The sequence below is a fragment of the Oncorhynchus clarkii genome, unplaced genomic scaffold (assembly GCF_045791955.1).
Source record: "Oncorhynchus clarkii lewisi isolate Uvic-CL-2024 unplaced genomic scaffold, UVic_Ocla_1.0 unplaced_contig_214_pilon_pilon, whole genome shotgun sequence".
In the NCBI taxonomy this organism is placed as follows: Eukaryota; Metazoa; Chordata; class Actinopteri; order Salmoniformes; family Salmonidae; genus Oncorhynchus; species Oncorhynchus clarkii.
The window spans coordinates 389,353-402,489 of NW_027257928.1; the positions used below are offsets into that span (position 1 = coordinate 389,353).

The following is a 13,137-nucleotide window of genomic DNA, read 5'->3' on the forward strand; positions in this document are numbered from 1 at the left end:
TGTTATAATAGCATGTACAGTCCATCAGTCTGTCAGTAGTGTTATAATAGTGTTTACAGTCCATCAGTCTGTCAGTAGTGTTATAATAGTGTTTACAGTCCATCAGTCTGTCAGTAGTGTTATAATAGTATAACAGCATGTACAGAATCAGACTGTCAGTAGTGTTATAATAGCATGTACAGTCCATCAGTCTGTCAGTAGTGTTATAATAGTGTGTACAGTCCATCAGTCTGTCAGTAGTGTTATAATAGTATAACAGCATGTACAGTCCATCAGTCTGTCAGTAGTGTTATAATAGTGTTTACAGTCCATCAGTCTGTCAGTAGTGTTATAATAGTGTGTACAGTCCATCAGTCTGTCAGTAGTGTTATAATAGTATAACATCATGTACAGTCCATCAGTCTGTCAGTAGTGTTATAATAGTGTGTACAGTCCATCAGTCTGTCAGTAGTGTTATAATAGTATAACAGCATGTACAGTCCATCAGTCTGTCAGTAGTGTTATAATAGTATAACAGCATGCACAGTCCATCAGTCTGTCAGTAGTGTTATAACAGCATGTACAGTCCATCAGTCTGTCAGTAGTGTTATAATAGTGTGTACAGTCCATCAGTCTGTCAGTAGTGTTATAATAGTGTGTACAGTCCATCAGTCTGTCAGTAGTGTTATAATAGTGTTTACAGTCCATCAGTCTGTCAGTAGTGTTATAATAGCATGTACAGTCCATCAGTCTGTCAGTAGTGTTATAATAGTGTGTACAGTCCATCAGTCTGTCAGTAGTGTTATAATAGCATGTACAGTCCATCAGTCTGTCAGTAGTGTTATAATAGTGTGTACAGTCCATCAGTCTGTCAGTAGTGTTATAATAGTATAATAGTGTTTACAGTCCATCAGTCTGTCAGTAGTGTTACAATAGCATGTACAGTCCATCAGTCTGTCAGTAGTGTTATAATAGTGTGTACAGTCCATCAGTCTGTCAGTAGTGTTATAATAGTGTGTACAGTCCATCAGTCTGTCAGTAGTGTTATAATAGTGTGTACAGTCCATCAGTCTGTCATTAGTGTTATAATAGTATAACAGCATGTACAGTCCATCAGTCTGTCAGTAGTGTTATAATAGTGTGTACAGTCCATCAGTCTGTCAGTAGTGTTCTAACAGCATGTACAGTCCATCAGACTGTCAGTAGTGTTATAATAGTATAACAGCATGTACATCATCAGACTGTCAGTAGTGTTATAATAGCATGTACAGTCCATCAGTCTGTCAGTAGTGTTATAATAGTATAACAGCATGTACAGTCCATCAGTCTGTCAGTAGTGTTATAATAGTGTGTACAGTGCATCAGACTGTCAGTAGTGTTCTAACAGCATGTACAGTCCATCAGACTGTCAGTAGTGTTATAATAGTATAACAGCATGTACAGCATCAGACTGTCAGTAGTGTTATAATAGCATGTACAGTCCATCAGTCTGTCAGTAGTGTTATAATAGTATAACAGCATGTACAGTCCATCAGTCTGTCAGTAGTGTTATAATAGTGTGTACAGTCCATCAGTCTGTCAGTAGTGTTATAATAGTGTGTACAGTCCATCAGTCTGTCAGTAGTGTTATAATAGCATGTACAGTCCATCAGTCTGTCAGTAGTGTTATAATAGTGTGTACAGTCCATCAGTCTGTCAGTAGTGTTCTAATAGTATAACAGCATGTACAGTCCATCAGTCTGTCAGTAGTGTTATAATAGTATAACAGCATGCACAGTCCATCAGTCTGTCAGTAGTGTTATAACAGCATGTACAGTCCATCAGTCTGTCAGTAGTGTTATAATAGTGTGTACAGTCCATCAGTCTGTCAGTAGTGTTATAATAGTGTGTACAGTCCATCAGTCTGTCAGTAGTGTTATAATAGCATGTACAGTCCATCAGTCTGTCAGTAGTGTTATAATAGTGTGTACAGTCCATCAGTCTGTCAGTAGTGTTAAAAATCAAATCAAATCAAATCAAATTTTATTTGTCACATACACATGGTTAGCAGATGTTAATGCGAGTGTAGCGAAATGCTTGTGCTTCTAGTTCCGACAATGCAGTAATAACAAGTAATCTAACTAACAATTCCAAAACTACTGTCTTGTACACAGTGTAAGGGGATAAAGAATATGTACATAAGGATATATGAATGAGTGATGATACAGAGCAGCATAGGCAAGATACAGTAGATGGTATCGGGTACAGTATGTACAAATGAGATGAGTATGTAAACCAAGTGGCATAGTATAGTATAAAGTGGCTAGTGATACATGTATTACATAAGGATACCGTCGATGATATAGAGTACAGTATATACGTATGCGTATGAGATGAATAATGTAGGGTAAGTAACATTTATATAAGGTAGCATTGTTTAAAGTGGCTAGTGATATATTTACATCATTTCCCATCAATTCCCATTATTAAAGTGGCTGGAGTTGAGTCAGTGTCAGTGTGTTGGCAGCAGCCACTCAGTGTTAGTGGTGGCTGTTTAACAGTCTGATGGCCTTGAGATAGAAGCTGTTTTTCAGTCTCTCGGTCCCAGCTTTGATGCACCTGTACTGACCTCGCCTTCTGGATGATAGCGGGGTGAACAGGCAGTGGCTCGGGTGGTTGATGTCCTTGATGATCTTTATGGCCTTCCTGTGACATCGGGTGGTGTAGGTGTCCTGGAGGGCAGGTAGTTTGCCCCCGGTGATGCGTTGTGCAGACCTCACTACCCTCTGGAGAGCCTTACGGTTGAGGGCGGTGCAGTTGCCATACCAGGCGGTGATACAGCCCGCCAGGATGCTCTCGATTGTGCATCTGTAGAAGTTTGTGAGTGCTTTTGGTGACAAGCTGAATTTCTTCAGCCTCCTGAGGTTGAAGAGGCGCTGCTGCGCCTTCTTCACGATGCTGTCTGTGTGAGTGGACCAATTCAGTTTGTCTGTGATGTGTATGCCGAGGAACTTAAAACTTGCTACCCTCTCCACTACTGTTCCATCGATGTGGATAGGGGGGTGTTCCCTCTGCTGTTTCCTGAAGTCCACAATCATCTCCTTAGTTTTGTTGACGTTGAGTGTGAGGTTGTTTTCCTGACACCACACTCCGAGGGCCCTCACCTCCTCCCTGTAGGCCGTCTCATCGTTGTTGGTAATCAAGCCTACCACTGTTGTGTCGTCCGCAAACTTGATGATTGAGTTGGAGGCGTGCGTGGCCACGCAGTCGTGGGTGAACAGGGAGTACAGGAGAGGGCTCAGAACGCAACCTTGTGGGGCCCCAGTGTTGAGGATCAGCGGGGAGGAGATGTTGTTGCCTACCCTCACCACCTGGGGGCGGCCCGTCAGGAAGTCCAGTACCCAGTTGCACAGGGCGGGGTCGAGACCCAGGGTCTCGAGCTTGATGACGAGCTTGGAGGGTACTATGGTGTTGAATGCCGAGCTGTAGTCGATGAACAGCATTCTCACATAGGTATTCCTCTTGTCCAGATGGGTTAGGGCAGTGTGCAGTGTGGTTGAGATTGCATCGTCTGTGGACCTATTAGGGCGGTAAGCAAATTGGAGTGGGTCTAGGGTGTCAGGTAGGGTGGAGGTGATATGGTCCTTGACTAGTCTCTCAAAGCACTTCATGATGACGGATGTGAGTGCTACGGGGCGGTAGTCATTTAGCTCAGTTACCTTAGCTTTCTTGGGAACAGGAACAATGGTGGCCCTCTTGAAGCATGTGGGAACAGCAGACTGGTATAGGGATTGATTGAATATGTCCGTAAACACACCGGCCAGCTGGTCTGCGCATGCTCTGAGGGCGCGGCTGGGGATGCCATCTGGGCCTGCAGCCTTGCGAGGGTTAACACGTTTAAATGTCTTACTCACCTCGGCTGCAGTGAAGGAGAGACCGCATGTTTTCGTTGCAGGCCGTGTCAGTGGCACTGTATTGTCCTCAAAGCGGGCAAAAAAGTTATTTAGTCTGCCTGGGAGCAAGACATCCTGGTCCGTGACTGGGCTGGGTTTCTTCCTGTAGTCCGTGATTGACTGTAGACCCTGCCACATGCCTCTTGTGTCTGAGCCGTTGAATTGAGATTCTACTTTGTCTCTGTACTGGCGCTTAGCTTGTTTGATAGCCTTGCGGAGGGAATAGCTGCACTGTTTGTATTCGGTCATGTTACCAGACACCTTGCCCTGATTAAAAGCAGTGGTTCTCGCTTTCAGTTTCACACGAATGCTGCCATCAATCCACGGTTTCTGGTTAGGGAATGTTTTAATCGTTGCTATGGGAACGACATCTTCAACGCACGTTCTAATGAACTCGCACACCGAATCAGCGTATTCGTCAATGTTGTTATCTGACGCAATACGAAACATCTCCCAGTCCACGTGATGGAAGCAGTCTTGGAGTGTGGAGTCAGCTTGGTCGGACCAGCGTTGGACAGACCTCAGCGTGGGAGCCTCTTGTTTTAGTTTCTGTCTGTAGGCAGGGATCAACAAAATGGAGTCGTGGTCAGCTTTTCCGAAAGGGGGGCGGGGCAGGGCCTTATATGCGTCGCGGAAGTTAGAGTAACAATGGTCCAAGGTCTTTCCTCCCCTGGTTGCGCAATCGATATGCTGATAAAATTTGGGGAGTCTTGTTTTCAGATTAGCCTTGTTAAAATCCCCAGCTACAATGAATGCAGCCTCCGGATAAATTGTTTCCAGTTTGCAGAGAGTTAAATAAAGTTCGTTCAGAGCCATCGATGTGTCTGCTTGGGGGGGGATATATACGGCTGTGATTATAATCGAAGAGAATTCTCTTGGTAGATAATGCGGTCTACATTTGATTGTGAGGAATTCTAAATCAGGTGAACAGAAGGATTTGAGTTCCTGTATGTTTCTTTCATCGCACCATGTCACGTTAGTCATAAGGCATACGCCCCCGCCCCTCTTTTTACCAGAAAGATGTTTTTTCCTGTCTGCGCGATGCGTGGAGAAACCTGTTGGCTGCACCGCTTCGGATTGCGTCTCTCCAGTAAGCCACGTTTCCGTGAAGCAAAGAACGTTACAGTCTCTGATGTCCCTCTGGAATGCTACCCTTGCTCGGATTTCATCAACCTTGTTGTCAAGAGACTGGACATTGGCAAGAAGAATGCTAGGGAGTGGTGCGCGCTGTGCCCGTCTCCGGAGTCTGACCAGAAGACCGCCTCGTTTCCCTCTCTTTCGGAGTCGTTTTTTTGGGTCGCTGCATAGGATCCACTCCGTTGTCCTGTTTGTAAGGCAGAACACAGGATCCGCGTCGCGAAAAACATATTCTTGGTCGTACTGATGGTGAGTTGATGCTGATCTTATATTCAGTAGTTCTTCTCGACTGTATGTAATGAAACCTAAGATGACCTGGGGTACTAATGTAAGAAATAACACGTAAAAAAACAAAAAACTGCATAGTTTCCTAGGAACGCGAAGCGAGGCGGCCATCTCTGTCGGCGCCGGAAGTAGTACATCCGCATATAATAGTATAATAGTGTTTACAGTCCATCAGTCTGTCAGTAGTGTTACAATAGCATGTACAGTCCATCAGTCTGTCAGTAGTGTTATAATAGTGTGTACAGTCCATCAGTCTGTCATTAGTGTTATAATAGTATAACAGCATGTACAGTCCATCAGTCTGTCAGTAGTGTTATAATAGTGTGTACAGTCCATCAGTCTGTCAGTAGTGTTCTAACAGCATGTACAGTCCATCAGACTGTCAGTAGTGTTATAATAGTATAACAGCATGTACATCATCAGACTGTCAGTAGTGTTATAATAGCATGTACAGTCCATCAGTCTGTCAGTAGTGTTATAATAGTATAACAGCATGTACAGTCCATCAGTCTGTCAGTAGTGTTATAATAGTGTGTACAGTGCATCAGACTGTCAGTAGTGTTCTAACAGCATGTACAGTCCATCAGACTGTCAGTAGTGTTATAATAGTATAACAGCATGTACAGCATCAGACTGTCAGTAGTGTTATAATAGCATGTACAGTCCATCAGTCTGTCAGTAGTGTTATAATAGTATAACAGCATGTACAGTCCATCAGTCTGTCAGTAGTGTTATAATAGTGTGTACAGTCCATCAGTCTGTCAGTAGTGTTATAATAGTGTGTACAGTCCATCAGTCTGTCAGTAGTGTTCTAACAGCATGTACAGTCCATCAGTCTGTCAGTAGTGTTATAACAGCATGTACAGTCCATCAGTCTGTCAGTAGTGTTATAATAGTGTGTACAGTCCATCAGTCTGTCAGTAGTGTTATAATAGTGTGTACAGTCCATCAGTCTGTCAGTAGTGTTATAATAGTGTGTACAGTCCATCAGTCTGTCAGTAGTGTTATAACAGCATGTACAGTCCATCAGTCTGTCAGTAGTGTTATAATAGTGTTTACAGTCCATCAGTCTGTCAGTAGTGTTATAATAGTGTGTACAGTCCATCAGTCTGTCAGTAGTGTTATAATAGTGTGTACAGTCCATCAGGCTGTCAGTAGTGTTATAACAGCATGTACAGTCCATCAGTCTGTCAGTAGTGTTATAATAGTATAACAGCATGTACAGTCCATCAGTCTGTCAGTAGTGTTATAATAGTGTGTACAGTCCATCAGTCTGTCAGTAGTGTTATAATAGCATGTACAGTCCATCAGTCTGTCAGTAGTGTTATAATAGTATAACAGCATGTACAGTCCATCAGTCTGTCAGTAGTGTTATAATAGTGTTTACAGTCCATCAGTCTGTCAGTAGTGTTATAATAGCATGTACAGTCCATCAGTCTGTCAGTAGTGTTATAACAGCATGTACAGTCCATCAGTCTGTCAGTAGTGTTCTACACAGGATACATCCCAAATGGCACCCTATTCCTGTATAGTGCACTACTTTTGACTAGAGCCCATATATATAAAAGTAGTGCACTACTTTTGACTAGAGGCCATATATATATAAAGTAGTGCACTATATAAGTAATAGGGTGCCTCTCCTGTATCTACTGTACAGAGCACATTAGCAGCATGGCTGAAAACCATTAGCCATCAAAGACTCGCCCTGCTTTCTGTCATGCAAACACCATCAATGACATTAGCATAAGAACATTGGCTGGCAGTGTGTGTGTGTTTTTCTATGGATCCTATTAGACAAATACAATTCAAATGGCTAACAGCAGCAACAACATTACATACCAGCATATGTGTGTTATTGTCTGTCGGCTGTTTACTCTGTTTCTGTTGGCTAAAAAAATCAACAACAACAAGAAGAACAGCAACAACGGCAACAACAACAGCAGTAACAACAGCAACACCAACAACTACAGCAACACCAACAACGACAACAGCAACACCACCAACAACAACAACAACAACAGCAACAACAACAACAGCGACACCAACAACAACAACAACAACAACAACAACAGCAACACCAACAACAACAACAACAGCACCAACAACACCACCAACAACAACAGCAACACCAACAACAACAACAACAACAACAACAACAGCAACAACAACAAAAACGGCAACAACAACAGCAACACCAACAACTACAGCAACACCAACAACGACAACAGCAACACCACCAACAACAACAACAACAACAGCAACAACAACAACAGCGACACCAACAACAACAACAACAACAACAACAACAGCAACACCAACAACAACAACAACAGCACCAACAACACCACCAACAACAACAGCAACACCAACAACAACAACAACAACAACAACAACAGCAACAACAACAAAAACAGCAACAACAACAGCAACACCAACAACAACAAAAACAGCAACAACAACAGCAACAACAGCACCAAAACAACAACAACAGCAACAACAACAACAGCACCAAAACAACAACAACAGCAACAACAACAACAACAAAAACAGCAACAACAACAGAAACACCAGCAGCAATAACAGCAACAACAACAGCAACACCAACAACAACAAAAAGCAGCAACAACAACAGCAACAACAACAACAGCACCAAAACAACAAAAACAGCAACAACAACAACAACAACAACAACAACAACAACAACAGCAACAACAACAGCAACAACAACAACAGCACCAAAACAACAACAACAGCAACAACAACAAAAACAGCAACAACAACAGCACCAACAACAGAAACACCAGCAGCAATAACAGCAACAATTTCTAAATGTACTTGTTATCAACCCCCTCTGAATGGCCCTCAATTTATGAGGTGATTTTTTAGCCTGACCTTCCTCTGCCAGCCCAGCTGAGACCAATACATCCCGACCGAGGACACAAACCCAAATGCCACCCTTATTCCTATTTAAAATGCACTCCTTTCAACCAGGGCCCTTCTGGTCAAAAGTAGTTCACTAAATAAGGGAATAGGGTTCAATTCGGGATGTGACCCCTTGACTTCAAGTGTCTGTTTGGTCAAGACACATCAGGGAGGTCCTCTGCCACAGATGTATACTACCGTCATGAGTCCTGAATGGTACCCTATGCCCTTCATAGTGCACTAAATACAGAATGGTTTGCCATTTTAAGAAGCAGACAACACACATAGTCCATGGGTGTTGTTGTAAAGGGATATGATATATTGTCACAGGTAGGGCAAGTTTTCTTTTTCTCTCCCTAGAGCCTCATGCTCCATTCAGCCATTTGTCAGCATTCTGAGCAGTCTAGTCAGCAGCCATGAAGACATGTCGAAATGGGAGCGGTCATTTAAAAACCATGTGGAAGGCAACTTCTCAAATGGCACCCTAATGGACCCTTATCAGAAGTAGTGCACTATGTTGGAAGGGGGCTTGGGGTGGCATTTAGGACACACACAGTGTGTCTGACTCCCTGAGAAGTGGAAGATGGCAACAAAATAATCCTAACTGTCAAGACAGTTTGTCAAACCCGGAGATTAATTCAAGCATGTGTAACAATCATGGAGTTCTTTAGGAAATGTCCCCCTGGCTCGATAAGAGGACATAACTTCAATCCTCTCATCAATTCAGGGCCACTTAGTGAGAGGGATTGATAATAAGGCAGAAATAAAATCAAATAAAATGGAATACCACGTCCATTGAGGAGAAGTTTGTAAGATAGTTAATGATGTACTATGGTGTTGCATTTTGGGTAACAGGAAGTCCATGGAATACCATGTCCATTGAGGACCAGGCCCATTGTTCTGAGACACAGTTCCTCTGTCTTATTAGTAAAACCAGCCCTGTTGTTCTCTGAGACTCAGTCCCTCTGTCTTATTAGTAAAACCAGCCCTGTTGTTCTCTGAGACACAGTCCCTCTGTCTTATTAGTAAAAAACAGCCCTGTTGTTCTCTGAGACTCAGTCCCTCTGTCTTATTAGTAAAAACCAGCCCTGTTGTTCTCTGAGACTCAGTCCCTCTGTCTTATTAGTAAAAACCAGCCCTGTTGTTCTGAGACACAGTCCCACTGTCTTATTAGTAAAACCAGCCCTGTTGTTCTGAGACACAGTCCTTCTGTGTTATTAGTAAAACCAGCCCTGTTGTTCTCTGAGACACAGTTCCTCTGTCTTATTAGTAAAACCAGCCCTGTTGTTCTCTGAGACTCAGTCCCTCTGTCTTATTAGTAAAACCAGCCCTGTTGTTCTCTGAGACTCAGTCCCTCTGTCTTATTAGTAAAACCAGCCCTGTTGTTCTCTGATACACAGTCCCTCTGTCTTATTAGTAAAACCAGCCCTGTTGTTCTCTGAGACACAGTCCCTCTGTCTTATTAGTAAAACCAGCCCTGTTGTTCTCTGAGACACAGTCCCTCTGTCTTATTAGTAAAACCAGCCCTGTTGTTCTCTGAGACACAGTCCCTCTGTCTTATTAGTAAAACCAGCCCTGTTGTTCTCTGAGACACAGTCCCTCTGTCTTATTAGTAAAACCAGCCCTGTTGTTCTCTGAGACACAGTCCCTCTGTCTTATTAGTAAAACCAGCCCTGTTGTTCTCTGAGACACAGTCCCTCTGTCTTATTAGTAAAACCAGCCCTGTTGTTCTCTGAGACACAGTCCCTCTGTCTTATTAGTAAAACCAGCCCTGTTGTTCTCTGAGACACAGTCCCTCTGTCTTATTAGCAAAACCAGCCCTGTTGTTCTCTGAGACACAGTCCCTCTGTCTTATAAGTAAAACCAGCCCTGTTGTTCTCTGAGACACAGTTCCTCTGTCTTATTAGTAAAACCAGCCCTGTTGTTCTCTGAGACACAGTCCCTCTGTCTTATTAGTAAAACCAGCCCTGTTGTTCTCTGAGACACAGTCCCTCTGTCTTATTAGCAAAACCAGCCCTGTTGTTCTCTGAGACTCAGTCCCTCTGTCTTATTAGTAAAACCAGCCCTGTTGTTCTCTGATACACAGTCCCTCTGTCTTATTAGTAAAACCAGCCCTGTTGTTCTCTGAGACACAGTCCCTCTGTCTTATTAGTAAAACCAGCCCTGTTGTTCTCTGAGACACAGTCCCTCTGTCTTATTAGTAAAACCAGCCCTGTTGTTCTCTGAGACACAGTCCCTCTGTCTTATTAGTAAAACCAGCCCTGTTGTTCTCTGAGACACAGTCCCTCTGTCTTATTAGTAAAACCAGCCCTGTTGTTCTCTGAGACACAGTCCCTCTGTCTTATTAGTAAAACCAGCCCTGTTGTTCTCTGAGACACAGTCCCTCTGTCTTATTAGTAAAACCAGCCCTGTTGTTCTCTGAGACACAGTCCCTCTGTCTTATTAGCAAAACCAGCCCTGTTGTTCTCTGAGACACAGTCCCTCTGTCTTATAAGTAAAACCAGCCCTGTTGTTCTCTGAGACACAGTTCCTCTGTCTTATTAGTAAAACCAGCCCTGTTGTTCTCTGAGACACAGTCCCTCTGTCTTATTAGTAAAACCAGCCCTGTTGTTCTCTGAGACACAGTCCCTCTGTCTTATTAGCAAAACCAGCCCTGTTGTTCTCTGAGACTCAGTCCCTCTGTCTTATTAGTAAAACCAGCCCTGTTGTTCTCTGATACACAGTCCCTCTGTCTTATTAGTAAAACCAGCCCTGTTGTTCTCTGAGACACAGTCCCTCTGTCTTATTAGTAAAACCAGCCCTGTTGTTCTCTGAGACACAGTCCCTCTGTCTTATTAGTAAAACCAGCCCTGTTGTTCTCTGAGACTCAGTCCCTCTGTCTTATTAGTAAAACCAGCCCTGTTGTTCTCTGAGACACAGTCCCTCTGTCTTATTAGTAAAACCAGCCCTGTTGTTCTCTGAGACACAGTCCCTCTGTCTTATTAGTAAAACCAGCCCTGTTGTTCTCTGAGACACAGTCCCTCTGTCTTATTAGCAAAACCAGCCCTGTTGTTCTCTGAGACTCAGTCCCTCTGTCTTATTAGTAAAACCAGCCCTGTTGTTCTCTGATACACAGTCCCTCTGTCTTATTAGTAAAACCAGCCCTGTTGTTCTCTGAGACACAGTCCCTCTGTCTTATTAGTAAAACCAGCCCTGTTGTTCTCTGAGACACAGTCCCTCTGTCTTATTAGTAAAACCAGCCCTGTTGTTCTCTGAGACTCAGTCCCTCTGTCTTATTAGTAAAACCAGCCCTGTTGTTCTCTGAGACACAGTCCCTCTGTCTTATTAGTAAAACCAGCCCTGTTGTTCTCTGAGACACAGTCCCTCTGTCTTATTAGTAAAACCAGCCCTGTTGTTCTCTGAGACACAGTCCCTCTGTCTTATTAGTAAAACCAGCCCTGTTGTTCTCTGAGACTCAGTCCCTCTGTCTTATTAATGCAATCATATAGAAAGACAACTCTGTTGTTAACATGGAGGAGACCGTAATCACCACGGTTTCTAAATAATGTTTTTCTGTCCTCATCCTGATGTTGTTAACATGGAGGAGACCGTAATCACCACGGTTTCTAAATAATGTTTTTCTGTCCTCATCCTGATTGGCCAAATCGTCTCTAGGTCGGTAACCTGCGGTCAGTGAGCCGACATGTCACAGTACTGTAGCTGGCCAAGGGATAACTATTGTGTTTCTCCTGAGACTCTTCCTCCACCTCATTAGTAGTTACCAGTTTGTCTTTGACCCTTCACTTGACCTGTTGTGGGTTTTTGTTTTTGGTTTGACTTTATCCTGAATATCCAAATGTTCTCTGAGTCGGTAAAAAGGTGAGGTCAGTTATAATCACAGCTTTTTGTTTCTCCCGAGACACAAATTCCTCCACCTCGTTAGTAAAGCCCGACGTAGAACCACCATCTTGTTGCTGAAAATGTAGCTATAGTTCACTACATGTATAGGAGACATATAACCACCGTGGTTTCTGATAAGGCTTTCTGTCCGCATCCTGAATGATCAAATCTTGGTAATGTGAGGTGGTGTCAGTAGTTATAATACACTGGACTGGAGTTGAACTATTATCTTGTGTTTCCTGTAAAGCAGAATGCCTCCTACTTCCTCAGTAGAGCCACATATACAGTAGAAACACCGCACTGTTCTGTTGCAGTTCACTACATTACCTATAGCAGCTGAACAACAGCAACCATGGTCTATGGGACATTATGAGACAGCAGCACAAACTGCAGAGAGACAGAGACAGAGACAGAGACAGAGACAGAGGGAGAGGGAGAGAGAGGGAGAGAGAGGGAGAGAGAGAGGGGGGGGAGAGGGAGAGGGAGAGGGAGAGGGAGAGAGAGGGAGAGGGAGAAGGGAAAGAGAAGGAGAGAGAGAGAGGGGGGAGGGAAAGAGAAGGAGAGAGAGAGGGAGAGCTGGGGAGGGAGAGAGAAGGAGAGAGAGAGAGGGGGAGTGAGAAACTGAGAAGGGGGGAGAAGGAGAGAGAGGGGAGGGAGAGACCGAGAGGGGAGGGAGAGATAAAGAGAGAGAGGGGAGGGAGAGATAAAGAGAGGGACAGAGTTTGTGATTGAGAGAGAGAGAGAGAGAGAGAGAGAGAGAGAGAGAGAGAGAGAGAGAGAAAGAGCAGAATTAAACCAGAGAGAGAATACTTACCAAAGTCCCCGGGGACAAAGATGTGGTAGACGCAGGTCAGACTCTGGGTATAATTACGGGGGTAATTTGGGGACAGGACGGTCCCCTCTGACCCTGTCGAGCGGCCTCCGCACGGCGCTGTGAAAACACCAACATGTCAATATGACTCCCAGGTTACACTACCTGGGGGAAATACATGCAGCTACGCAG

The 13,137-nt window shown here is 43.8% G+C and overlaps 1 protein-coding gene across 1 annotated transcript in view; it reads right to left on the minus strand.

Moving 5' to 3' along the window:
• LOC139393681 (CUB and sushi domain-containing protein 3-like) overlaps positions 1-13,137 on the minus strand; it is a gene marked incomplete at its 5' end in the record, with an annotated part of 562,572 nt that overhangs the window by 322,663 nt on the left and 226,772 nt on the right. The window contains one exon of the mRNA XM_071142025.1: positions 12,949-13,065. Within this exon, the coding sequence (XP_070998126.1) occupies positions 12,949-13,065 (117 nt within the window). The remainder of the gene's footprint in view (positions 1-12,948; positions 13,066-13,137) is intronic.